The sequence below is a fragment of the Kryptolebias marmoratus genome, linkage group LG15, assembly GCF_001649575.2.
Source record: "Kryptolebias marmoratus isolate JLee-2015 linkage group LG15, ASM164957v2, whole genome shotgun sequence".
Taxonomy (NCBI): domain Eukaryota; kingdom Metazoa; phylum Chordata; class Actinopteri; order Cyprinodontiformes; family Rivulidae; genus Kryptolebias; species Kryptolebias marmoratus.
In genome coordinates this window covers 17,119,611-17,147,577 of record NC_051444.1, presented here as the reverse complement: position 1 = coordinate 17,147,577, position 27,967 = coordinate 17,119,611, and the positions used below count along the sequence as shown (strand labels likewise).

Here is a 27,967-nt window from a genome sequence, read left to right as displayed (position 1 = left end):
CACCTTTCTCCTTCAAGCGCTCTTTAGGAAATATCCTGTCAACACAAAACAAGTACACCGGATTCAGATTCAGAATAATTTGTTATTGTCAATCGACAGCATGTCAGAGACACGGGAGAACTCAAATCATTTCTCAGGCCGGCCTGAAATAAATAAACAAGTAGCCTGAAGTCTTTAATAAACATCTAAATCTTATGAGATTCAAAAATATAAAGTCCAAAGGGCAGCTAGGACAGCTGGGGCAGCCTTCACATCTTGTTGTCTGGGCTGTGAGGCTGAGCAGCCTTCTGCCTGAGNTCCAAGAAGAAGCTGTTCTTCATTATCACTGTGTGGGCTTCGAGGCTGGACAATCTGGCTGAGAGAAGGAAGGTAAATAGTTCATAAGCTGGATGGGTGGGGTCCGTCATGATGTTCTTTGCTCTGGTTCTGCATCTGCTGGTGTAAATGTCCTCTAGTGAAGCGAGGCTATCAGTCTTTTTTTTTTTACTCATTGGAGCATCTTTTTGTCAGCCTCAGAGCTCAGTTACTCACTTCATTTGCTTTACACCAATCAGAAAGCTCCATCTCCCCTCCTATACTGTCTGCAAATTTCACAATATGCCCAGAAACCTCACAAAGCAATCCTATGTGAGGAGTGTGGACATAATGGGCTTTTATTTTGATTAGAGCACTTTAAGAGGACTGGTGAAAGTCACTGTCTCCAACACAACAACAATAATAAAATAAAGCCTTTGCTGAAAACTCAAAAGTCTTGATTTTCCATTTGTGTCCAGTCATACATAAATGTATGTCCACCTGGAATAAAAATGGAGATTACCTGAATATGCAAAAAAAAAGGGTCAGCAGTGAAAACATCACACAATGGCTATTTATCCTTATTCAAGTGTTTGATTGTCGCATGCATTTTCCTTTTGACAACAGCAACAAATTTAAGGGCTTGACGTGTGGGAAACGTTTATTTATTTATAGAAAGAGCGCGCTCCGGACAGCAAAGGAGGCAGCTGATAAATATGATTTCCAGACATCTTGCAAGGAATGGGTTTTGGACACGCCACACCTGAAGGAGTCTTCGGAGCAGATTTAGAATTAACAGAACTGTTCATATCCCAGTGATGGCTGTGAAATGCCTAGAGATTTCCCTAAAAAGGTTACCGTCTTTTATACTTACATATTGTGGAAGAGCGCACATATTTATACAATTTCTATGACTGAACTGACTTTCATTCAAAAGAAATCAACAAATCAGCTGCACGTGTTTGCGAAGTATAATCTTTATTCATTTTTTTTTCACCTCAGTGAATGTTTAGAAAAAACATAGGAAAAAAGCATTTATTTTCTCTTATAAAATTACAAAATTTTCTAAGCAGACATTTGAGACTGAGTCACTTTGGTTGTTTTATGACTGCCTACTGATTAAAACAAAAATCAATTCACAGTTCACAAACCCTAATACTCCAGAAGCAAAACAGCCCCCCCTGACTCTGCACAGCTATAAGCACAATGTCAGCCTCACATTTGTTGCAAAACACTAAACCCATTTATCTATCTTAGGCACATCAAAATATGTCACTTCTTTGCTATTTCAAAGCACTGACTTGTCACGTGACCCCCCCCCCGCCGAATCAGTGGGTTAAACACATCCACCAGGTGTGAAAACACATACTGTACGTGCTTAATTGAAAACACACCAATCAGGTATAAGAACTCTATTGATGCAGCATCTGTGCAAGAATTGATTCTGCACACAAGGAGGTTCTACCAATGTTGCCTAGGAGACGAGCAGATATTCTGCCATATGGATGAAACCTTATGGTCAATCTAGCTGGGCAAAGAGATGACGCCCAGGCTAGAGTTTGTGATTTTCTCCCCCAGCAGTTACTGTAACCGTCTTGAGAGTAGCAGTTCTATTCGTTTTTTTTTACTACAGTATTTGTCTATACAAATGTTTGCTGAGCTTACAGTAAGTGGAACATATTTTGTTCCTACTTTATGCTGACTGACTTTAGTTTCTGGTAAGAAATAAATCTTTTCATTAGTCTGCAGCACCAGTTTTGTGTAATGTCTGATAAATTGATTTTAGTACTTCCAATGTATGTACTTACAGTATATCATAGGGAAAATAAAAGTCCTACCAGCATTTATTGTTTTTTTTTCACCATATTAAACATGTCTGATGTTTTAAACCTAAAGTTTTTATGAATTTGTGTATATTTTTTACATTATGCATAAGAGCTGAGGTGTTCTTCTAACTGGATGTGTAAATGTGTAAAGGGTTTTCTTTAAAAAGGGCTCCGTTTTCAAAATTGTGATTAGGCAATCAAAAAAGCTAAAGCTTTGCGAAAGCTAGCACTGCTTGTATTAAAACTTTTAAATCAATATTAAAACTGAAGAAGAAAAAAAGAAGCTAAGAAATGTTCTGTGTGATCATTTTCGTCTTGATTAACCTCAGTTTATCTGAGGGATCTTTGTAATAAAACATTCCCAGCATACGGCTCTCAGGCTTCTCTGGTATCTCTTATTTACTCAGCGCTGACAACTGGGCTGAAAGCTTTGGCAGAGTCGGCCATGAAAGCTTCGATCTCCTCCACCGTGCGAGGGACACAGGTCAGCAGCTCTACGCCATCAGCTGTCACTGCAATGTCGTCTTCAATCCGAACCTGCACACAGTGATTACACCACGGTTAGTGCAGCACGAGAATAAAAACCCAAACACGTTTCATCTCCAAACAGTGCATTTTAAATCCGAGCTGAATCACTCTATGAAAAACACAGGTTTATCAATAAATAAGGTTTTAAGTTTGTGTTTGTTATGGTCTAAACCCCTCTGTCATCAGCGACCCTCTCCTGCCCCACTGAATTCAAAGCAACAGACAGTCAAATAAAAGTGTTTAGGTGCACCGACCCCTCCGAAGCCTCGGAATCGAGGCAGCACTTGATTGTCGATGAAGCAGCTCTGGGCGGGATCAGCCAGGGCCTGGTCCAGCAGGTGGTTGATGAAGTAAATGCCGGGCTCCACAGTGAGGACCATTCTCTCCCTCACCAAGCGGCCCATACGAAGACTCCTCAGTCCGGGCTCGTTAATGCGCTCCACTCCCTTGAACACATAATATTTTTTTATTGTTTGATTGGAGGTATTGATTAGCGTCATCTTCTTGAGAACAGGCTCTTCATGGGTAAAATCTGTCTATTTAACAAATAATCTGAATGTTTAATCTGAAACATCTGCTCCATATATTGAAGTATTTCCATCCAGACTAAGGAGAGAATTCAAGCACAGTTATGGATGCAAATAATTTCATTTCTTTAGGTTTACTTCTACTGTGATATTAACCAAAGCATGTCAAAAGGTTTATTAGGACTTCACACTGGTACTTAATAAACTCACAATAATACTGACAAAATTGTAGAACAGTACAATGTTTTGATTCACCACAATATAAAACCATGAGAGCCCTGACTCTCCTGACCTCATCCTCAGCTCGTTCATCTCTCAGTTCTGTACTTTTTCTCTTGTTATTGAGATATCAGTACTCAAAGAAAAGGAGCAGGTTTCTTCTGCTGACTGTTGGATTTGATGAGGACGTTCTCAGATTTCTAAAGTGTTTCTTCTCACCTCGGGGTAACCCCCCACATCATGCACGTCGATGCCCAGCAGGTGTCCCAGGCCGTGGGGCATGAAGACGGCGCCCATGTGGACCTTCAACATGTCCTCGACATTACCACGCAGGATGCCGATCTTCACCAGTTCCTCCAGGTGAACTTTGTCAGCCAAGCGGTGCATGTCAGCCCACTTCACACCTAAAAAAAAAAAAGGTAGTTTGGTAGTTTGAGCTTTCAAACTATGAAAGACTTGTATTTAAATATCTTTGGTCGAGTTATTTTGGTTTGTAACAGTAACATAACAGATCTTTTAATGATGTCAGTAGAAGGTTTACACTTGCATAGATTTTAAAAGAACATTGAAAACATCCAAACTCTGAGATAACACTCATGGAAATAGGGAGCCCTGGCCCAGTTCTAATAGTGCACAGGAGTTTATACAACCAGTCTTCATGTGTTTTGCTGACTTGGAGGAGGCTTATGAATATGTCTCCTGTGTGGTCTTGCGAGGAATGCTTCAGCTCTTTGGGGCATTGTCCTGAGCCTTGTGCTACAGGCTATTTGTGTCTTTTATAACCGGAGTAAAAGCTTGGTTTTCTTTGCCAGTAATAAGTCATTCTCAGTTCTGGTGGGCACGGGACTTTTTAAGAAGGTCTTTTGTCTTTAATTTTTGATCATAACCTTTCTAATCAGAATTTCTAGGCATAGCCAGGGGATGGAGGGCTTTGTTTAAAATGATTACAGCTATCATTTTTGCTTTAAGCAGATCATGCAGCCCCGTTGATTTCAGATCACGATTTGAGATCTTCTGCTGGCACTGCAGTGGTTTATAACCCAACGAGTAAGCTGAGATTCAAAGGGTGAAGTACTCAGATGTTTGAGTGGGGCTCTGAGTAGTGTTGCTGCTCCTCTCTATTGGGGGGAAAAACAACAAAAAACACTCCTATATCTGTGTGGACATCCAGTGAGGATACATTCTAGACATCTGCCAAGAGAAATACAGTACTGCAGAAGCTTTGAGTCATTGTTTTTTTCACTGGAAGCAAAGTATACAAAAATTTGGGGCAGTTAAAATTTTTGTATAGTGCTGTATTTTGGCCACATCTAAATGAGAGGAGGCTGCAGGAAAGTCTATCTTGCCTGTAATCCATGTCTTCCTAATGTGTTTAAGGTCATTCATTATTGAAAAGGTGGTCTTAGGTTACAGTAAATAAACCTATTCAACAACAGCGGTGAGTCATATCACATCAACGATTTAGCTCTGTGAAAAATAGCTCTTCTTCGACCTGAGACATAACAGTTCGCCGATACAGAAAGCTTTAAGCTTTAAGATGCTTCATCACCGGACAAAGAGGAGGGAGTGTGTTAGTGTGGGGTGCTTTGCTTTGCTTTGATATTATATTATTTGTTTGCACATTTTTATTTACTAAATTATTTCAAGTAATTTGTTTTTCCCTTTGGATAACTTCAAAGTTTTTCTACAATGAAGAAAATTGTGAAAGTAAAATAAAAAAAAATTATACATGAGTATGTGTTAGAATAGATTAATTATGTGGTGTTAAATTCAATGACCTTTCTTCACCGTGCTTTCTGTCTGGAAAAAACAAAATAAAACAGTGTTCTTAGAGTGTTAACCTGGTTTGATGGCAGCCAACACAGCCCGGGAGGATTTCAGAACCGCCTCGTAGATGGCCCTCTGGTCTGCAGTGAACTTGCCGTTGGCTGGATAGGAGCAGGTTATGTCTGAAGAGTAGCAGTAGTACTCTCCGCCCATGTCAAAGAGACTGCAGGGCAGAAAAGATCAGAACGGCTGATTTATCTTTGTTTTGTTTTGCGTTTCAAGTGATTTAGATAATCTAGTTTAGCAAACAGAAAGCAATTATGTACAAAAACAATTTAAACAAACAACAACAAAAAAATGCAACTTGACTGCATTTTCTTGTGATTATTTCTAAAACAAATCCAAAACCAACTGCATGGTACACAGAAATTTTGAAAACAACTGAAGGATACTCACCACATGTCTCCATCTTGAATCGTTTTGTCATTTGGTGCCCCAGCATGACCGTAGTGGAGCACAGAGGAATTGTTGCCTCTGGTGAGAAAAATGATTGAAACCAAAACCAAAGACACGTTTTATAGTTCAGTTGTACTTTCCATTTTAGCTCGTTAGCTTACTGAACTATCAGGAGGAAACTTTACTGAATGGCAAAACCAATTCCAGACTTTTGCGTAAAAAAACCCAACATGTTTGCTGAGACATATTGATGCTGCTAGCCTTATTTAGTCATGTAACCTTGTATTGCATGTGACAAAGTCAAATAATAATAACAATAGTAATAATTAATTAATGAAGCCTTACGTTCCACAGATACAGGTGTAAGAAGTGTGGCGCATCCCTCCTTTCGTGTAGCAATAGTGCTGGAACAGACTGAAAAAAGGAAAACAAAAACAGTCTTTCAATTAAAATAATAAAAACAGTAAGATGAAGTGAATTATGCAATAAGATTCACTAAAAACACATTTTAAGCTAAAATACTTTTTGCCCAACTATGTGCTTTAGAAGAAATCCTTATATGATCAAGTGCTCAAACTAATTGTAAGGATCGTAAAAGGTGATTATGTTTTTTCGTTTAACATAAAAAACAGATCTAGATCAAGTTTGATACAGAAAATTGTCTTTGTTTTTCATCATTGCCTTAAAACAGATAAGTTCCTTGATTAGCATTACATGTGAAACACACAACAGTCATGAATCAAATAAATAAATATATATATTAAAAAAAAAGTTTTATTTCCACATTCATGACTCAATCTAAACATCAAGTAAATATGAGACTTTGTGTCCGCATGTCCTGTCAGTAAATTTCGACTCATATAAACACTTAATAAAACAACTTACCTCTCCATCTCATACTCCTGCTGTCCAGGTTTCACATGCTTCATGAGCTACAACAAATACAATTTTATATTAATAACAAATTTAGCACATTTTAAAAAAGATAAATCTGCCCACTTGTCACCAGTATAGTTGATCTTATCAAGGAGAATCTTACCATCTTATGGGCATCACTGGAAATCCTGTTGGTGTAGCGCAGGACCTCCAGCTCCATGTCAGTCTTAACAACACGACTGCAAACACACACACAGAACGAAGCTCTTTAAAACAAGATATAACTGACTGTACGTCTATTTTACAAAACAAACACCATACAAAGTTTACATTAAGCAAAAAAGAAATACAATAACTGTATCATGTCTGAATATAAACATACTTTTTAAATATTTGATGCTACAATACCACATTTAAAACAGCTTGTTGAGATTAACAAATAATTAATAATCCAACAAGGACGTCCACATTCAGCTGTCGTACGCTTGAAAAACATTCCTTCTCATTTCAGGAAAAAAGTTTAATCATCTAAAGGCTTCAAACTTTAATACCAGAGACAACCAAGTGAGCACGAAGCTCATTATAATCATGCAGAGTAATTTCTGACAAGGGAGCGGAAGGAAGAGGAAAAACAGAGAAGACCCATTTTTTACCATTAAGATGACTTACTTGTAAAGACTTTAAACTATTTGATTGGAAAAAAAAAACTTTTAAGCCTAAAGTGGTCTTCCTTGATCAGATAAAAGCATTCTACTCACCAATCCACGATGACTGGGTACAAAATGGTGTTGTTCACTTGAAAGCTGATAAAACAACAAAGTGCACCATTACCTGGGTGGTACTAATAGTTTATGCAAATTATATGAGCATGACTGAGAAAAATATGCAGTTAGGAAAGGAACAAGGCAGCTTACAAGCAGAGTACACATTTCTTGCTAAATTAATGTATGCTAAAAAATAAGGTCATGTTAAAGATAAAGGCTTTATACGAACATGTTTAAACAAGAACAGTGAATACTAAACATATTCAAAGAAACAGCTTATATGATTCCATCTCCTTTATACTATTTTATTATTTTAAAGTAATAATTGATCATTAATTCACAAAATACATCATGTAACAATATCACACTTAAATTTTAAAGCTTTTTTTAACCCAAATACTGATTTCTTAGTTTTTAACTCATCACTAAGTTCATTCAATGACTGAACTCCCAGAACTAAAACATATAACTCTTATAAATTATATTGTTATTGCGAATTATTGTTAAATAACATACCGACTAATTCCTTCAAAGGAGGCTTCACGGCTGATGCTCCCACTATCAGTGTTCTGTCCTTTCTGCAGAAAAAAATTAAAAATAAAAACTCAGGTGCATGCATTATATTAAAACAGTAACATTTGAATAGTACAATATGCAGTAAAATTGCACTGTAAATGTCCCTATATTTAGAGAGTCATTAATTGATAAAAGTAAACATTGTGAATCATGTCTGACTGCGTGATGGTTACCAGTGTGAGGAGAACGGCTGGATTCTGGCTGGCCAGGACATCAGCAATCTGCAGGAATGAGACAGGAGATCTTGAGCAGAGCATGATCTGCTGCAGAGCTTCAGCAATGACAGAAATCTGTTTTCTGCTCATTTCAGTCCTCATAATAAAGGCCACTATCCAACAAGGACCAAACTCAGTTTTTCTTACCTTTGTCTGCAACCTTCACGCTCCATAACAAATTAACTGTTTTCTTACCAACAATGTAAAATTAGTTTAATTGTCAATTTTACTATAAATAAATCAATTACTTCTTATTGTAAAAAGAACTGTTTTCTAAGATATTGCTAAAAAAGATGAAAAGAAGAACCCTTTCATTCTCATGGTCTAATATAAAAATCAAATTTGAAGCTTGTTATTTTTTTTTTATAAACTGGACAATGTTAAATCTAAGATCTGACCTTCAGGAGTGTGCAGCCATTGTGAAAATGTTCTTTTTAGACAGCGCCTTGCAACAGCAGTAATTATAAAATACACATTTATTTTGAAAACAACGCCTACTTGTTTATGTATATTACTACAATTTACAACTGTAACACTGTTCATAAGTTACTAGTGATTGTCATTATTTACATCTAGCACGTGAAAAATAATGCTTGCAATAATTATAATTATTGTTTAGAATAAATAATAAATATTTTAACATATTAAAACTGTTACATGTGCAAGTATTAAGTAGTTAGTCATGTAAAGTAGTAAAAACCATGTCAGCAAAAGAAAGACACAAAGGACGAATGTGCAAAATATTTGTTTTCAGTCTTTGAGCCAAATTGAGCGAGTCCATCTGATGTTCAAGCTATAGAAGCAGAATAAAACTATATATATACATACATACATACAAAACAGGTTAAATCAAGTAATTTAGTTGGTCTTTGCACCTGAGCAAGAAGCAAACTGATCAGATGAGCTGAAGCTTAAAATGAGCCACATTTTCCAAACCTACTCCAGATATATGTTCTTTATGTTACAATAAAGACATTATCTTTCCAACAAAAATATCCAAAATCAGAACACCCAAACATCCTGATAATATGATTGAAAAAAAAAAATAGCTCTAAGATTTTACTGTATACTAATACTGTGAAGAGTTAACACAGATGCACCATTATTGTTCCAGTGTTGATTATAGTGTGAATCTCAAATAAGTTTCCTCATCTTGATAGGAAAAAATCTCTTTCAGAAGAAGCGACAGAACGCCTTCGTGTTTTCTGTCTCACTCACATTCATGTCCCCATCAGCTGCTCGACTGCTCCTTGTTCTCTTTACCCCTCACTGAAAAGGCTGTGGGGAAATCCGCTGCAACATGTACTTTAGAAAATTGATTGTCCCCAAATCTGCAGCACACTCATATTTCTACTCTTACAGTAATACAACAGAGCGAGCTCTTCTCTGTGCATGCAAGCAGAAAGGAACAGTGTGAGGACGCTGAGATAAATGCTATACATACTGTATGCAGTTAGTGTTTTCAGAATGCTGGACATCAAGATTAATTTGCTGCATTTTTGATGCCCTGATTTGGTGTCATGTTAGCTTCAAAAGATTATTGGAGCCAATTAATAAGTCTGTATGAAACATGTTGGTTTAAAAAAACACTGTAAAACACACAAACTGTGTGAGCTCAGAATATGATCTGACTCTTATAAGAAGGAAATATTGTTCTTGTTGGGTCTTCTGCAGGTAGAAGTGTCTGATACCCAAATGATTTACACCGTAGACTTTAAATACATCATAAACCTCCAGATGAAACCCAAAAGCTGTAGTCAAAATGGAACTAGCTTCTCTGTGGACTGGTTTTAAGTCCTGCCCCCTCCATGTAAATGAATAGAACATTGCCCTTGGTAAAATAATAACATAAAACGACCTCAGATATATTTTTCAGGATTTAATTCTTGTGGTTCTTACCATGTTGCTGTATGTTCAAACATTCATTTTTCTAACACATTTATCTCTAATTAGTCATTTCATGCTTAAAAGAAAGATTATGTGACACCATGATTGTGTGCTGGGGAGTAGGTGGGACATCTAAGGTGCACAGACTCTGGTTCCAAAAATGCAACATGGCAGCTCCCACAAACCGAGTCCTGCTGGCTTCAGAGAAAGTGGGGACCCTTGGCCTATTAACATAAACCATCTATGGTTTACACTCACTCTTTGTGTTACTGAATGTGAGTAAAGCTTCAAATGTTTTTAGCAGTAAAACCATCAGACTTTTCTAATTTCTAATTTAATCCTGCAGTGTTAAGATGCTGTTGCTTGATAAAAGTAAAACGTGGCTAATTAGGAAATCTAACACCTCATGTGATGCTGGGATGTAAAAAAACGGAGAGTGCCAGAAGGATGAGTCATAAGGATAAAGTGTAAATATTAAAAAAAAAAAGTGTAGAAGCTTTGGACTGCTTTAAACTCCCAGAGATTTACTGTTTGGCAAAAGGCTCCTTTATTGTAGCCCAGTATACAATTTTTAATGTATTAACATGCATTTCATGCATCTCCAAAATGAGCTCTGGAGCTGTTAACCCAACATTATTGTTCTCCTGGGAATCTGCTGACAACACTGATAAACATTTACTCAAACTCCCAGAACAGGCAGTTAAGAGCAGCTTACAGATGAGTGATCTTTTCAAAAACGGGCTGTAAAAATGAAGCTGCAGGTTGCAAAGTAAAAGAAAGTCGGCCAAGACTTTTTTGTGTGTCGGAAGCCTATTAGGCTTGTCACCATGATGGCAAACAGCTGTTAGTTAAGGTCGAATACTCTCCACATTTTCACAGGTAATAAAGATTGTCAGTGACTTCACCCACAATGAGTTTACATACTCTCAAACAGCCCAAATGTCCAATCATGTGAAGACACAAAAATAAGATCTGATCTTTAATGTGCTCATATACTTTCAGTTCATTGTGAATTAATGCAATTTGAAATGGTAACATGACTTATTGCATGTAATAACAATGACTGCAAACAACTTCATTACTGGTTTATGCTGCAAATTTAACATTAATCATACAATTTTGGATGAGACAAATATTAGTTTTTGGCAAAAAGTACAAAAAAACCCCAATAATGCTCATAATTAAAACATTATACGGAAGCACTTATGACCTTTAATACAACTCATGGTTGTGGGACTTAACCTGTAGGTTCAATTAGTGCACAAAAAGGTTCTGTGACAGCAGCTGTACAGGAAAGCATCGACATACTTACATCACAGGTGTAGTGCACCTCGTCAACAGCATATTTCTCCTTGAAGTGCTCTTTAGGGAAGATCCTGTCAACATATGTAAAATAAATACCACTGAAAAAGCTAAATGCAATAAACACGTTTTATTCCCCCCCTCCTAAAATAACTTCAGATCAGGTCTATAGATTCAGGTGCAGAAATTGCTGATGTCCTTTATTTTACAACAGAAGATTTTTTTTCCCATAAGAAATGCAATCGTCCTTGTGACGTGCCCTGTCATTTGATGTGAATGAGTGCCTGTTTAATGGTTGTGTTTTCTTGCAGTTGATTGGCTGGAAAGGGTTTAAAAGGCTCAAGCCCCACCCACCAGGGGGAGGAGGTTCAGATGAGTGCCCTGTGTTTGTGCAACTCTGGGCCTCGCTCCCGCTCCTCCTGATTGATGCCACCTTTTGTTGGTTGATGACCTGCTTGTGTTGTTTGGTTGGGGAATCGTAGGCTAAGCGGGGGTTTCCGGTTTTTGTTTGTAGGGCTTGTGATCCTGTGAGGCAGGGTGAGGGGAGCGGCCCGAATCCGACGGTCAACTGCTGGCTGGTTCGTGAGCGCTCCCACACTTTTGTTTATTTTGCCATGATTCCCTGTACCACTGTGTCCAGACTTGGGTAAAATAAAACATTTTTGTTATTTGTAACTTGGTCTGGACTCCTTATGTTGTGGATCCTATGCGGACCGTAACATATTGGGGGCTCGTCCGACTTGAAAGCCTGTTTTGTTTGTTGAGACGTTTTGGGACGTCGTAATTTAAACGTTAGAGCAGATTTTCCCTGTATTTAATGGTATTTTGTGAGTTGGCATCTTGGAGCGTTTTGTTTTAGTTTCGTTGTAATTTCTGGAAAAATAAAATGGAGTTTAATGTGACAGAGTTTTCGGAAAATCCGACTTTTGAGCAAATTGATTGCTGCACAAAGGAACAGCTGTTGTTAATTGCTGCTGAGTTTTCTATCTCTGTGTCTAGGCAGTTGAAAAAGGCAGAGATTAAATCTGAGATTGTCTCTGCTTTAATTGATGCTGGTGTTCTTTCTCAAACCAGTTCTAATGTTGCTCCTCAAATCAACTCTGACGCTGATCTGAGCCCTGATGTCCAGATTAGTCCCGAACAGAGTCGGAGTGCTGGGACTGAAAAGGCTTCTTCCGATCTTCGTGAGTTGGAGTTGAACTCCGTCGTTTGGCTCTCAGGGAACGGGAATTGGATCATGAGTTTGAACTGCGTAAATTGGAGACTGAAGCAAAAAAAGAAGTTCGTTTGAAAGAGCTTGAGTTGAGCGGTTCTACTGCTCCTTGGGGTTCGCCTACCTTTGATATGAGTAAATGCGTCCGTTTGATACCACCCTTTTCAGAAAAGGATGTGGACAAATATTTTGTTCTTTTCGAAAGAGTGGCTACATCATTACAATGGCCAAAACAATTTTGGCCATTATTACTGCAGTGCGTGTTTACGGGTAAAGCTCAGGAGACCTACGCTTCACTTCCGACTGACGTCAGTTTGAGTTATGACACTGTGAAATCAGCTGTTCTTAAAGCATATGAGCTTGTGCCGGAAGCATACCGGCAGAAGTTTCGCCGTCTTACTAGAGCTGAGGGTCAGAGTCATGTGGAATTTGCTCATGATAAGGAGGTTCTTTTTGATCGTTGGTGTCTGGCACAAGGTGTGAAAAACTTTAATCAGTTACGTGAGTTGGTTCTTATGGAAGAATTTAAAAATTGTTTAACAAAACAGATCGCAACATATATAAATGAACAGAAAGTATTTGAGATTTCTAAAGCGGCTGTATTGGCAGATGAGTATGTTTTGACTCATAAGGATGTCTTTGACAAGCAGCCGTATGTGCCACAGCGCAGTGCTCCGCTTCCTGCAAAGTCTGATGTGGAGGTGGAACATCGTTTTGAGAGTGGGGTCGGTAGACGGCCGGTTTGTGCTCATTGCAATAAGCGTGGTCACATTGTGGCCAACTGTTTTTTGCTTAACAGAAAGACATTGTCATCTAAGCCGGCCATGCCGATTAAGCCGCCCCCAGTGTTGGTTTCCTGCGAGGCAGGGAAAGTGGACCTGGACATCTATGCGCCGTTTCTTATGACAGGGAGTGTCTCCATAGCGGGTGGAGCACGAGTACCTGTGACGATTTTGAGGGACACGGCGGCTTCTAGATCCATTATCCTGGATAGTGTACTGCCGTTAAATGATGAGACCTTTTTAAATTCAAATGAATTGGTGCAAGGTCTGGGAATGAATTTTTTGAGCATTCCTCTCCATCGCATCTGTTTAAATTCAGAGTTGGTGTCTGGTGATGTGGTGGTGGCTGCAAGTCCAGTTTTCCCAATAAAAGGGGTTGATTTTCTTCTGGGAAACGATTTGGCCGGTGGTAGAATCTTGATTAACCCGGAAGTCACAACAGTTCCAGTTATGTCTGGTATCCCAGATGAGTTGCAGAAAAAATATCCTAAGGTGTTCCCTGTGTGCGCGATTACTCGCTCTATGGTCCGGAGAAATGTTGAATCGGACACTGATGATGTGGTTGACCTGGAGAACAGCGTGTTATCAGATGATCATTTCAATCTGAGGAGTAATTCGGACGCTGTAGATACGTCTGTGTTTTTTCCACCTCCATGTGTAGATCAGGAGGAGGCTCTAGACGACAAAATGTCAAGAGAAAATCTTATCTTGGAACAAAGTCGTGATTCCTCTCTTCTCCCTTTATTCAGTCGTATTGTTCCAAATGAGGAAGTTGAAAAGATGCCTGAGGGATATTTTTGTGTAGATGGACTACTACTGCGTAAATGGACGCCCTCACAGGCCTCTGAAGATGATGACTGGCGGGCAGTGACTCAAATTGTGGTACCACAGAAATTTCGTCTTGCCATTTTAAGTCTTGCTCATGACAATCCCATGGCTGGTCACATGGGGGTGACCAAAACATATGACCGCATTTTGCGACAATTTTTTTGGCTGGGATTAAAGAAGGATGTGAGGAAATATTGTAAAACTTGCGGGGTGTGCCAAGTTTCAGGGAAACCTAATCAAACTATTGCACCTCATCCTTTACATCCTATTCCCGCTGTGGATGCACCATTTGACCGTGTGTTGGTGGACTGTGTTGGTCCTCTTCCACGAACTAAATCTGGTCATAGGTTTCTGTTAACCGTGATGTGCACATCAACTCGGTTTCCGGAGGCTATTCCCTTGCGCAAAATAACTGCGCCGTCAGTTGTGAATGCATTGGTGAAATTTTTCTCTCTATTTGGTTTGCCAAGAATAATTCAGACTGATCAGGGATCCAACTTTATGTCACGCATCTTTAAGCAAGTTTTGAAGCAGCTTGATATCACCCATTGCTGGTCCAGCGCTTATCACCCGGAGAGCCAGGGCGCACTGGAACGATTCCATCAGACTTTAAAAAGTATGCTTCGGGCATACTGCCTGGAGTTTGATAAAGACTGGGATGAAGGAGTCCACTTGTTGCTTTTTGCAACACGTGAGGTGGTGCAGGAATCGCTTGGCTTCAGCCCAGCGGATCTCGTTTTTGCCCATTCTGTTCGTGGCCCACTGAAATTGTTAAAAGAGAAATGGATGGGCAGTGATTCACAGAACCTTCTGGATTACGTCAGCGCGTTTCGCTTTCGTCTTCATCGGGCGTGTGAATTGGCTAGAGACAATCTTCAGGCCGCTCAAAGCAAAATGAAGGGCTGGTTTGATAGGAAGGCTAGTAACAGGCAATTTCAATCTGGAGATAAGGTCTTAGTTTTCTTGCCCGTTGAAGGAGCTAGTTTGCAGGCGCGCTACAGCGGACCATACGTGGTTAAACATAAAGTGAGTGATACAGACTATATAATCTCCACTCCTGACCGTGTGCGCTGCAGCCGCTTGTGTCACATAAATATGCTGAAAGAATATCATGAATGGGATGAAAATCATTCTGTTGCCATGAGCTTGTCTTCTGGTGCCACATCTTTGCCCTCCGTTCCCCCTGTGGCATAGTCTTCTGCTGAGGTGAGTTCCATGGAGGAGCTGCCCAGTCCTGAACTTGACATTTCTTCTGCTGAAGTGAGTTCCTCAGAGAAGCTGTCCAGTCCTGAACTTGACATTTCTTCTGCTGAAGTGAGTTCCTCAGAGGAGCTGTCCAGTCCTGAACTTGACATTGGAAGCCCGTGTGAGGCTATGCAGCGGGGCTGATTAAAAAATTCTGAGATGCTGGATGATCTGAACGCTTGTTTATCGCATTTGTCTGATGATCAACGACAGGACATGATGGATCTTGTTGATTCATACCGTGGTTTGTTCTTAGATGTGCCTTCTCAAACTCATGTGTTGGAACATGATATAAATGTCTGTGATTCTCCCCCTATTAAACAACACGCATCTAGGGTCAATCACGAAAAAAGAAAACGCCTACAAAATCAGGTTGAATATATGTTGCTAAATGGCATTGCTGAACCAAGTTGCAGTGCATGGAGTTCACCGTGCTTGCTGGCCGTTAAGTCGGATGGGTCTGATTGCTTTTTTACTGATTTTAGAAAGGTTAACAGAGTCACAAAACCGGACTGCCATCCGCTTCCTTGGATGAAGGACTGTGTAGATCGTGTGGGTTCCGCAGCTTTTGTGACAAAGTTAGATCTGCTCAAAGGTTATTGGCAGGTCCCACTGACAGAGCGGGCCAAGGAAATAACTGCATTTGTGACTCCAGATGCTTTTTTGCAGTATACAGTGATGCCATTTGGAGTGCGTAATGCGCCGGCAACTTTTCAGCGGCTAGTAAACAAAGTTTTGTCTGGGGTGAAGGGGTGTGAAGCCTATTTAGATGACATTGTCATTTATTCAGACTTTTGGGGGGAACATCTAGAACAAGTAAAAATGGTGTTCCAGAAATTAACTGAAGCTCACCTGACGGTTAATCTCGCAAAATGTGAGTTTGGTCGTGCTACTGTGGTTTATTTGGGTAAAATGGTGGGCAATGGACATGTTAGGCCAGTTGGTTCGAAAATAGAGGCCATTTCATCGTTTCCCATTCCCTCCTCACGACGTGAGTTGCAGCGCTTTCTTGGAATGGCAGGCTATTACAGGAGTTTCTGTAAGAATTTTTCCGCTGTTGCTTCTCCTCTCACCGACTTGATAAGTCCAAAAGTTCCATTCATTTGGTCATTGGAGTGTCAACATGCGTTTGAGTGTGTTAAAGCGCTCTTGAGTAATGCCCCTGTTCTTGCCGCACCTGCGTATACTGTGCCCTTTAAACTGGCAGTGGATGCCAGTGACACAGGAGCTGGCGCGGTTCTCTTGCAGGACGGTCGAGATGGGATCGAACATCCTGTGTGCTATTTCTCAAAGAAATTTAATAGACACCAGAAGGTGTACTCTACGATAGAGAAAGAGGCACTGGCGCTGGTTATGGCGTTAAAACACTTCGAGGTTTATGTGGGCTCCTCTAGTAGCCCAATTGTGGTGTATACTGACCATAACCCGCTCGTCTTTATTCAGCAAATGCGTAATTCCAACCGACGGCTGATGCGATGGGCCCTTTACCTTCAGTCCTTCTATTTGGAGGTGAAACACATAAAAGGTAAGGATAACATCTTAGCTGACACATTGTCCCGTTCCTACTATTGATGCTGCATGGTGTATTGAAATCACAATGCAGCATTTAAGGGTGGAGGTGTGACGTGCCCTGTCATTTGATGTGAATGAGTGCCTGTTTAATGGTTGTGTTTTCTTGCAGTTGATTGGCTGGAAAGGGTTTAAAAGGCTCAAGCCCCACCCACCAGGGGGAGGAGGTTCAGATGAGTGCCCTGTGTTTGTGCAACTCTGAGCCTCGCTCCCGCTCCTCCTGATTGATGCCACCTTTTGTTGGTTGATGACCTGCTTGTGTTGTTTGGTTGGGGAATCGTAGGCTAAGCGGGGGTTTCCGGTTTTTGTTTGTAGGGCTTGTGATCCTGTGAGGCAGGGTGAGGGGAGCGGCCCGAATCCGACGGTCAACTGCTGGCTGGTTCGTGAGCGCTCCCACACTTTTGTTTATTTTGCCATGATTCCCTGTACCACTGTGTCCAGACTTGGGTAAAATAAAACATTTTTGTTATTTGTAACTTGGTCTGGACTCCTTATGTTGTGGATCCTATGCGGACCGTAACATATTGGGGGCTCGTCCGACTTGAAAGCCTGTTTTGTTTGTTGAGACGTTTTGGGACGTCGTAATTTAAACGTTAGAGCAGATTTTCCCTGTATTTAATGGTATTTTGTGAGTTGGCATCTTGGAGCGTTTTGTTTTAGTTTCGTTGTAATTTCTGGAAAAATAAAATGGAGTTTAATGTGACAGAGTTTTCGGAAAATCCGACTTTTGAGCAAATTGATTGCTGCACAAAGGAACAGCTGTTGTTAATTGCTGCTGAGTTTTCTATCTCTGTGTCTAGGCAGTTGAAAAAGGCAGAGATTAAATCTGAGATTGTCTCTGCTTTAATTGATGCTGGTGTTCTTTCTCAAACCAGTTCTAATGTTGCTCCTCAAATCAACTCTGACGCTGATCTGAGCCCTGATGTCCAGATTAGTCCCGAACAGAGTCGGAGTGCTGGGACTGAAAAGGCTTCTTCCGATCTTCGTGAGTTGGAGTTGAACTCCGTCGTTTGGCTCTCAGGGAACGGGAATTGGATCATGAGTTTGAACTGCGTAAATTGGAGACTGAAGCAAAAAAAGAAGTTCGTTTGAAAGAGCTTGAGTTGAGCGGTTCTACTGCTCCTTGGGGTTCGCCTACCTTTGATATGAGTAAATGCGTCCGTTTGATACCACCCTTTTCAGAAAAGGATGTGGACAAATATTTTGTTCTTTTCGAAAGAGTGGCTACATCATTACAATGGCCAAAACAATTTTGGCCATTATTACTGCAGTGCGTGTTTACGGGTAAAGCTCAGGAGACCTACGCTTCACTTCCGACTGACGTCAGTTTGAGTTATGACACTGTGAAATCAGCTGTTCTTAAAGCATATGAGCTTGTGCCGGAAGCATACCGGCAGAAGTTTCGCCGTCTTACTAGAGCTGAGGGTCAGAGTCATGTGGAATTTGCTCATGATAAGGAGGTTCTTTTTGATCGTTGGTGTCTGGCACAAGGTGTGAAAAACTTTAATCAGTTACGTGAGTTGGTTCTTATGGAAGAATTTAAAAATTGTTTAACAAAACAGATCGCAACATATATAAATGAACAGAAAGTATTTGAGATTTCTAAAGCGGCTGTATTGGCAGATGAGTATGTTTTGACTCATAAGGATGTCTTTGACAAGCAGCCGTATGTGCCACAGCGCAGTGCTCCGCTTCCTGCAAAGTCTGATGTGGAGGTGGAACATCGTTTTGAGAGTGGGGTCGGTAGACGGCCGGTTTGTGCTCATTGCAATAAGCGTGGTCACATTGTGGCCAACTGTTTTTTGCTTAACAGAAAGACATTGTCATCTAAGCCGGCCATGCCGATTAAGCCGCCCCCAGTGTTGGTTTCCTGCGAGGCAGGGAAAGTGGACCTGGACATCTATGCGCCGTTTCTTATGACAGGGAGTGTCTCCATAGCGGGTGGAGCACGAGTACCTGTGACGATTTTGAGGGACACGGCGGCTTCTAGATCCATTATCCTGGATAGTGTACTGCCGTTAAATGATGAGACCTTTTTAAATTCAAATGAATTGGTGCAAGGTCTGGGAATGAATTTTTTGAGCATTCCTCTCCATCGCATCTGTTTAAATTCAGAGTTGGTGTCTGGTGATGTGGTGGTGGCTGCAAGTCCAGTTTTCCCAATAAAAGGGGTTGATTTTCTTCTGGGAAACGATTTGGCCGGTGGTAGAATCTTGATTAACCCGGAAGTCACAACAGTTCCAGTTATGTCTGGTATCCCAGATGAGTTGCAGAAAAAATATCCTAAGGTGTTCCCTGTGTGCGCGATTACTCGCTCTATGGTCCGGAGAAATGTTGAATCGGACACTGATGATGTGGTTGACCTGGAGAACAGCGTGTTATCAGATGATCATTTCAATCTGAGGAGTAATTCGGACGCTGTAGATACGTCTGTGTTTTTTCCACCTCCATGTGTAGATCAGGAGGAGGCTCTAGACGACAAAATGTCAAGAGAAAATCTTATCTTGGAACAAAGTCGTGATTCCTCTCTTCTCCCTTTATTCAGTCGTATTGTTCCAAATGAGGAAGTTGAAAAGATGCCTGAGGGATATTTTTGTGTAGATGGACTACTACTGCGTAAATGGACGCCCTCACAGGCCTCTGAAGATGATGACTGGCGGGCAGTGACTCAAATTGTGGTACCACAGAAATTTCGTCTTGCCATTTTAAGTCTTGCTCATGACAATCCCATGGCTGGTCACATGGGGGTGACCAAAACATATGACCGCATTTTGCGACAATTTTTTTGGCTGGGATTAAAGAAGGATGTGAGGAAATATTGTAAAACTTGCGGGGTGTGCCAAGTTTCAGGGAAACCTAATCAAACTATTGCACCTCATCCTTTACATCCTATTCCCGCTGTGGATGCACCATTTGACCGTGTGTTGGTGGACTGTGTTGGTCCTCTTCCACGAACTAAATCTGGTCATAGGTTTCTGTTAACCGTGATGTGCACATCAACTCGGTTTCCGGAGGCTATTCCCTTGCGCAAAATAACTGCGCCGTCAGTTGTGAATGCATTGGTGAAATTTTTCTCTCTATTTGGTTTGCCAAGAATAATTCAGACTGATCAGGGATCCAACTTTATGTCACGCATCTTTAAGCAAGTTTTGAAGCAGCTTGATATCACCCATTGCTGGTCCAGCGCTTATCACCCGGAGAGCCAGGGCGCACTGGAACGATTCCATCAGACTTTAAAAAGTATGCTTCGGGCATACTGCCTGGAGTTTGATAAAGACTGGGATGAAGGAGTCCACTTGTTGCTTTTTGCAACACGTGAGGTGGTGCAGGAATCGCTTGGCTTCAGCCCAGCGGATCTCGTTTTTGCCCATTCTGTTCGTGGCCCACTGAAATTGTTAAAAGAGAAATGGATGGGCAGTGATTCACAGAACCTTCTGGATTACGTCAGCGCGTTTCGCTTTCGTCTTCATCGGGCGTGTGAATTGGCTAGAGACAATCTTCAGGCCGCTCAAAGCAAAATGAAGGGCTGGTTTGATAGGAAGGCTAGTAACAGGCAATTTCAATCTGGAGATAAGGTCTTAGTTTTCTTGCCCGTTGAAGGAGCTAGTTTGCAGGCGCGCTACAGCGGACCATACGTGGTTAAACATAAAGTGAGTGATACAGACTATATAATCTCCACTCCTGACCGTGTGCGCTGCAGCCGCTTGTGTCACATAAATATGCTGAAAGAATATCATGAATGGGATGAAAATCATTCTGTTGCCATGAGCTTGTCTTCTGGTGCCACATCTTTGCCCTCCGTTCCCCCTGTGGCATAGTCTTCTGCTGAGGTGAGTTCCATGGAGGAGCTGCCCAGTCCTGAACTTGACATTTCTTCTGCTGAAGTGAGTTCCTCAGAGAAGCTGTCCAGTCCTGAACTTGACATTTCTTCTGCTGAAGTGAGTTCCTCAGAGGAGCTGTCCAGTCCTGAACTTGACATTGGAAGCCCGTGTGAGGCTATGCAGCGGGGCTGATTAAAAAATTCTGAGATGCTGGATGATCTGAACGCTTGTTTATCGCATTTGTCTGATGATCAACGACAGGACATGATGGATCTTGTTGATTCATACCGTGGTTTGTTCTTAGATGTGCCTTCTCAAACTCATGTGTTGGAACATGATATAAATGTCTGTGATTCTCCCCCTATTAAACAACACGCATCTAGGGTCAATCACGAAAAAAGAAAACGCCTACAAAATCAGGTTGAATATATGTTGCTAAATGGCATTGCTGAACCAAGTTGCAGTGCATGGAGTTCACCGTGCTTGCTGGCCGTTAAGTCGGATGGGTCTGATTGCTTTTTTACTGATTTTAGAAAGGTTAACAGAGTCACAAAACCGGACTGCCATCCGCTTCCTTGGATGAAGGACTGTGTAGATCGTGTGGGTTCCGCAGCTTTTGTGACAAAGTTAGATCTGCTCAAAGGTTATTGGCAGGTCCCACTGACAGAGCGGGCCAAGGAAATAACTGCATTTGTGACTCCAGATGCTTTTTTGCAGTATACAGTGATGCCATTTGGAGTGCGTAATGCGCCGGCAACTTTTCAGCGGCTAGTAAACAAAGTTTTGTCTGGGGTGAAGGGGTGTGAAGCCTATTTAGATGACATTGTCATTTATTCAGACTTTTGGGGGGAACATCTAGAACAAGTAAAAATGGTGTTCCAGAAATTAACTGAAGCTCACCTGACGGTTAATCTCGCAAAATGTGAGTTTGGTCGTGCTACTGTGGTTTATTTGGGTAAAATGGTGGGCAATGGACATGTTAGGCCAGTTGGTTCGAAAATAGAGGCCATTTCATCGTTTCCCATTCCCTCCTCACGACGTGAGTTGCAGCGCTTTCTTGGAATGGCAGGCTATTACAGGAGTTTCTGTAAGAATTTTTCCGCTGTTGCTTCTCCTCTCACCGACTTGATAAGTCCAAAAGTTCCATTCATTTGGTCATTGGAGTGTCAACATGCGTTTGAGTGTGTTAAAGCGCTCTTGAGTAATGCCCCTGTTCTTGCCGCACCTGCGTATACTGTGCCCTTTAAACTGGCAGTGGATGCCAGTGACACAGGAGCTGGCGCGGTTCTCTTGCAGGACGGTCGAGATGGGATCGAACATCCTGTGTGCTATTTCTCAAAGAAATTTAATAGACACCAGAAGGTGTACTCTACGATAGAGAAAGAGGCACTGGCGCTGGTTATGGCGTTAAAACACTTCGAGGTTTATGTGGGCTCCTCTAGTAGCCCAATTGTGGTGTATACTGACCATAACCCGCTCGTCTTTATTCAGCAAATGCGTAATTCCAACCGACGGCTGATGCGATGGGCCCTTTACCTTCAGTCCTTCTATTTGGAGGTGAAACACATAAAAGGTAAGGATAACATCTTAGCTGACACATTGTCCCGTTCCTACTATTGATGCTGCATGGTGTATTGAAATCACAATGCAGCATTTAAGGGTGGAGGTGTGACGTGCCCTGTCATTTGATGTGAATGAGTGCCTGTTTAATGGTTGTGTTTTCTTGCAGTTGATTGGCTGGAAAGGGTTTAAAAGGCTCAAGCCCCACCCACCAGGGGGAGGAGGTTCAGATGAGTGCCCTGTGTTTGTGCAACTCTGAGCCTCGCTCCCGCTCCTCCTGATTGATGCCACCTTTTGTTGGTTGATGACCTGCTTGTGTTGTTTGGTTGGGGAATCGTAGGCTAAGCGGGGGTTTCCGGTTTTTGTTTGTAGGGCTTGTGATCCTGTGAGGCAGGGTGAGGGGAGCGGCCCGAATCCGACGGTCAACTGCTGGCTGGTTCGTGAGCGCTCCCACACTTTTGTTTATTTTGCCACGATTCCCTGTACCACTGTGTCCAGACTTGGGTAAAATAAAACATTTTTGTTATTTGTAACTTGGTCTGGACTCCTTATGTTGTGGGTCCTATGCGGACCGTAACAGTCCTAGGGGAAAAAGTCTGGGGAAAAACTGTATTACATTACAGTTACATGTATAATATGCATGTGTAAAAAGATACTGCAATCTTCTCACTACTGTAGAGAATAATAATAAGACGATCATGAAGAAGCTCTTAATATCCAGATCGACAGAGGATGACTTGGTGGGTGGCATCATTAAATGGATAAATGACCACCCAGGTAGAATTAGTGTCTGTTAGAAAAATTATTTCAATAAAAGACTCCCAAAAAAAAAAAGAGATAAGATTCAAAAGACTTAATTCCTGCAAGAGAGAGAAGTAATACTGAGTGCACAGAATCTGACATGAGTTTTCTAACAAAGAACAGTTTCTGCTAAATTTATATGCAATGTACTGTAGGTGGAGATGTAAACCAAGCCTTGGTTCTGCTGGTTCTTGTCTGTCACGTACAGAAACTGGATGCTGTCTGCAAGACAATAATGACTAATGTCCTCAGTGGGTTTTGTTCTTCCTTTACTGACATTTGGAAAGGAACAGGAATCTGCTCCTCACATCTGCAGTTGCACAATCTAAAAAAATCAAACTGTGTTTGAACCAAAAGATACATTTAACTCATGCTCCAGAGTGAGCTTAAAAACAATGAATTAAAAGAAAAACGCATATACATTTTAATATCATTTTCTTCTTGGCCACCATCAGCAATTAGGATACAAGAGCCAGCTTAATACCACCCAAATCTTTAGCTGGCTTCTGCACAAAAGCAGGTTCAACGCACAAGCACAAAGCCTCTGCCAACTGCCTAACAGTCTTAATGTTTTTGTTTTAATGCAACATACTCCCTGGACAATTATGTGTTGTATTTCTAACACAGACTCTGGCAGACACTTCCTGAAACTTGAACCAAAGACAGACAGATTCCGATTCTCACATAAAGTATGCCAGAAGCAGGATAAAGGTTATAAATAAATAAAATTCTGAATAATGTCAGGATGATAGGAGATGGTTTGAATCGTATAGATGAGGGGAAAGAAAAATTTGACATTATCAGTGTTTTCACATGCAGGGTACTTTTTATCAATTTTATTTTGACACAATATTAGTATTTATGCACAATATACTGTGATTGACATCTGTTTCTCACAAACTGGCTTTTAAATTGACTAAGAAAGTGAAAATAAGTGACTTTTTACTGTTAATCACCAATTAAGTTAGACATCAACTTGTCATTTCTATATTTTGTGTAATTAATGCAACTTTTTTGAGATTTTTCCTCCTTTGATTATTTGAATGACGAGACAGAAACAGACTTTCTATCAATACACAGTCTAAAGGTAGACAGTGTGTTGGCTTAAATCACAGCTCCCCTCCTTGTTCTGGCAGCTGACGATTGTTGGCAGCGTACACAGCTCTGTGAGGATTAGTGTTACTTACTCTCCCATCCAAGTTGCATAGCTTTCGGGCAGTTTAGGAACAAAAAGGATGGATTTCCCAGAGTCCACATCAATGGCTCCATAACAGTCGGGCTCGGTCACTCCAAAGGCCCAGTGAAAGAAGGACTCCTGCACAGGTGAAAGGATCAGACACTGGCAGAGAGGAAATGCCCTTTGTCCACTTTTCTGAAGTGTTCAGACGACGAAACTGACAAATGACTGGGACAAAACTTTCAAAGGTGACACCAGCTCACTGCTTGTTTTGAAATTATAGGTGGAAAAAATAAATCCTGAACTACGGCCAACCCACCTGCCTGAAGACGACGTCTGTGTCTGTGCAGTACCTCTGCTTCTGCTCCCCTCCCTGCAGCACCACCACAGACTTCGGCACCAAACCGTCTTTGGCTTTCAGCCCCTGACACAACCTCCGACGGTTCTCAGCGAAAAGGGCAGCCGACACCCTCAGGGTTTCATTACCGAGCCAGAACACAGGTCTGAAAGCACAGAGGGACAGAATACCTGAGGTCAGGGTGGAGAGCCTGGCCAGTAATCTGGAGGATTTTGGTTAAGTTATAATTGAGAGTTGATTGACTTTGATTACTGACATCAGCTATTCTCTTTTATCCTGATATGCAACAACAACAACAACTTTCTGTAACTGTAAGTAGACTGAAACAGCCCACACAGCATAAAGTTATTAATCAAACATTTCTTTAACTTTTTAGGTTTAATTTGCTTTTCATTTTCTGTTACACTTTTAAAATGAGTAAAAATGGGAAAAGCCTGTGCACAAAAGGTTGTATTACTAAGAAATGACAATGCATTCATTAGTCAGACCCCCTCTGGCAATTATCATAGCTCTAATTAGTGAGCAAAGAGGCTGTCAGTTTGTTTTTACTGGGTTCTTTTTTGCCAATTAATTTATGCTACAAGGTTCTATCTAAATTCAAAGACAGCCGAGCATGAAACATTTCTATAGTCAGTTTGCATGTTCACATATTCTGAGTTATGCTTAGCTCAAGGAACGACAGACACCGTGGTATAAACGTCAGCATGTGCCTGTGCCTGTTTTATCATACTGAGAGATTCTTCCTTTTATTTTCAGCCGCACTTCAAAAGACTTGGGACATTTTCTACCAGAAATACAATCAACGCTTTCCTTCAATGTAACAAATCACAGTGGACTCCTGTTAAAATAAAAGGCCACAGAATAACCGATTCACCCTCATCCCAAGAAATTGATCTTTTCTTTGCATTCTGCACAGATTTTATTCCACGCTTCTTTTTGCTAACTAAGGCTGAGAAGTACTTGAACTTCATCGATCCACAGGGCGTCTAAATGCTGTAAAAATGTTGGCTGGTGTAGACAAGAAAAAGGTTTTCTAGTGAAAACAACTCAAGAAGAAAAAAACATCTGTAGAACATCTGTACAGTGAGATAGATAAAATAAGCTGTCTTTTATTTCATAATAGGTTTATGTTATATTGCAAAAAAGAACAGCAACAACATAACAGATATGCATGTACATGATGCCATTTGCTTTGAAACGTGTTGTTTTCAACTACAGTTTTTAAAATTCATTTTAAAGTTTCAAATTGCAAAACAGGTTAATGTAAACCATGTGTGACAAACACCTCCATAAGTTGACAGGTCAACATGATTGGACATTTCAGCCAACATTAATCTGTCCCAAACCAGTTCATTTAAAAGAGTCCCATATACATTTTTCCAAGATGAAAGTTTGCTTTAAATTCCCTTCTCAACTAGACTGAAACAAAAAGGTATGAATTTGACAGTGACATACTCTTTCTTTAAAATTTCTGCTTCGACAGCCATGTTTCCATCAACTCAATTAGATGTACTTTTTGAAGTTGAACTGAGGATCGTTGTCATTGCTGGAGCTTCTACGGCACTTGCTGATTGGACTTTTCAGCAGAATTAATTTACTCCAAATCAGTTCATGGAAGAAGAGTATTATGCTTCAAAAAGCAGCATTTCAAAACTTTGTTTCAGATTCTCCTAGCAATCATAAGAAATACAGCTTTAAATATGACAATTTTGACACTCTTTTCATTTAAAAAATATATATTCTAAAAAAAAATTGCTAACTTTTTTTAGAAGCAGATGAACCACAGCCCATATTCACACAAACAGTTAAGACATAAGATACTGACAAGCAACTAACTTTCTAAATGATAGGTTCAGATCTAAATCTTTGTCTCTGCCAGGGCTCAGCTGATAAGATAACAAAACAACATTGAGCTTCACCTGGAGAGTGACAAAGTTTGATTCATGAACTCACACAACTTTATGACAGAATTAAAACAATATAAGTTTATTTCATGCTCATGACAAAACACAATCTTATTTCTGATTTCTCAAGCTGTTGAACTTTTTAAATAAACAAATATAATAAAGTTTCAGGTACTAAAGAAAAGGGGGGACATTTTAAAAATGTGAACTCAGCACCTCATAGGTACAACTTTGAAGATAATCTCGCCTCTTTTATTTTTATGCTGACTGAGTGTCTCTTGTGCCATCATGTGATAAAGGCTGGGCGCTGTCTGATTGTTTCTGCACTTCTTGTTACAGACTGAAACATTTAATTTACCTCTAGATCTCTGAAAAACTGGATAGTGCGCACTTTTGTACACTTTAAACCCATGAAAACAACAGCTACTCGTGTCATTACAATAAGTACAAATAAAGCCTGCAGTGGTATCAAGAATGCAAGACACAGCAGCAGGAAGTCAAAGTCCTCCAAGTCCATAAACTGCACTTTAGTCCACTGGGTTGAGCATCTTGCGAAATGTTAAAGCAAACCTCTGGCTGCCTTTAAGAAACAACTTTAATTAATAAGAAAATTAAAACAAACAAATCTACTAACTGACCCAGCTCACTTGTTTTTTGTTTTAATTGATAAGAGTGGCATAAAAAATTAAAGCGTTTGAAATTTGATCCCTGGGAATAAGATTGTAACCATTATTTGTAAAGATAACAGGTGTTTAGGACATTAAATTCTCACACCGTAGTTAAGTTATGTTTTAGCAACAGCTCGCGCGCTCGGCTAACTAACATGGAAAATGGCGATAAAACAGACAGTCGAAACACAAACAGTTCTACTTATTATACGACTTTAAGTGATTATGCATATTCCATTAGTCTGTGTTACAAAAAAAGAGAGAAATTAACTCACTGAGCTGCTGCAGCCATGGCGGTGGAAACAAACTGGGTCCAGACTGTCACGTGTTGACGTGTGTCACGTGAGCGCTCTATGGCAACGAATCAGCTGACGTGGCGTTGTGCTGCATTCAAGTCTTCAGGACATTCTAGCTTCCGCTGGGAAACTGCAGTTACTACAGTAGATTCTCTTTTTCGGGCACTGCGTTTAGTTCAGTGATCTACATTTTGATCACTAAAAACAATCTAACAAACAACAAAAAGGTGAGCGCAACTACATTCATACGTAAAAAAAACGATTTCTTGGTTTTTCACATACCCTATGCTTCCAGTGTTACCTTCAGTGACCTCCATCTTTATTCACAAATGTGCTTGGAAACGGAAACATTTCAATTTCCACTGGTATAATTATTTGGTAGCATAATTAGTGTAATTACTTTTGGTTCCAAACACAAATAAAGAAAGAGGAAAATAAATGTAACAACATTACATCACATTACATCTTAAAATCCTAATTTTAAAACATAATGAGATATTTAGAAGCA

The 27,967-nt window shown here is 40.5% G+C and overlaps 1 protein-coding gene across 1 annotated transcript; it reads right to left on the bottom strand.

Annotated features, from left to right (window-relative positions):
- Positions 1-1,255: 1,255 nt before the first annotated feature.
- On the bottom strand, positions 1,256-27,509 carry pepd (peptidase D). Its single transcript, XM_017428694.3, has 15 exons — positions 27,439-27,509; positions 24,553-24,736; positions 24,244-24,371; positions 11,248-11,311; positions 8,007-8,054; positions 7,774-7,835; positions 7,252-7,296; positions 6,657-6,732; positions 6,503-6,549; positions 5,963-6,031; positions 5,618-5,695; positions 5,236-5,384; positions 3,614-3,798; positions 2,903-3,094; positions 1,256-2,657 (listed from the first exon to the last, which is right to left on the bottom strand). The coding sequence occupies exons 1-15, from the start codon at positions 27,453-27,455 to the stop codon at positions 2,520-2,522; spliced, it is 1,482 nt and encodes a 493-aa protein (XP_017284183.1). The 5' UTR covers positions 27,456-27,509; the 3' UTR covers positions 1,256-2,519.
- Between the last annotated feature and the right edge of the window lie 458 nt (positions 27,510-27,967).

Coding starts and splice junctions, on each gene's coding strand:
- pepd (XM_017428694.3), bottom strand. Junction 5,696..5,962: donor TACACCTGTATCTGTGGAAC/GTAAGGCTTCAT, acceptor TTTTCTCACCAG/AGGCAACAATTCCTCTGTGC. Junction 2,658..2,902: donor GATTCCGAGGCTTCGGAGGG/GTCGGTGCACCT, acceptor CACTGTGTGCAG/GTTCGGATTGAAGACGACAT.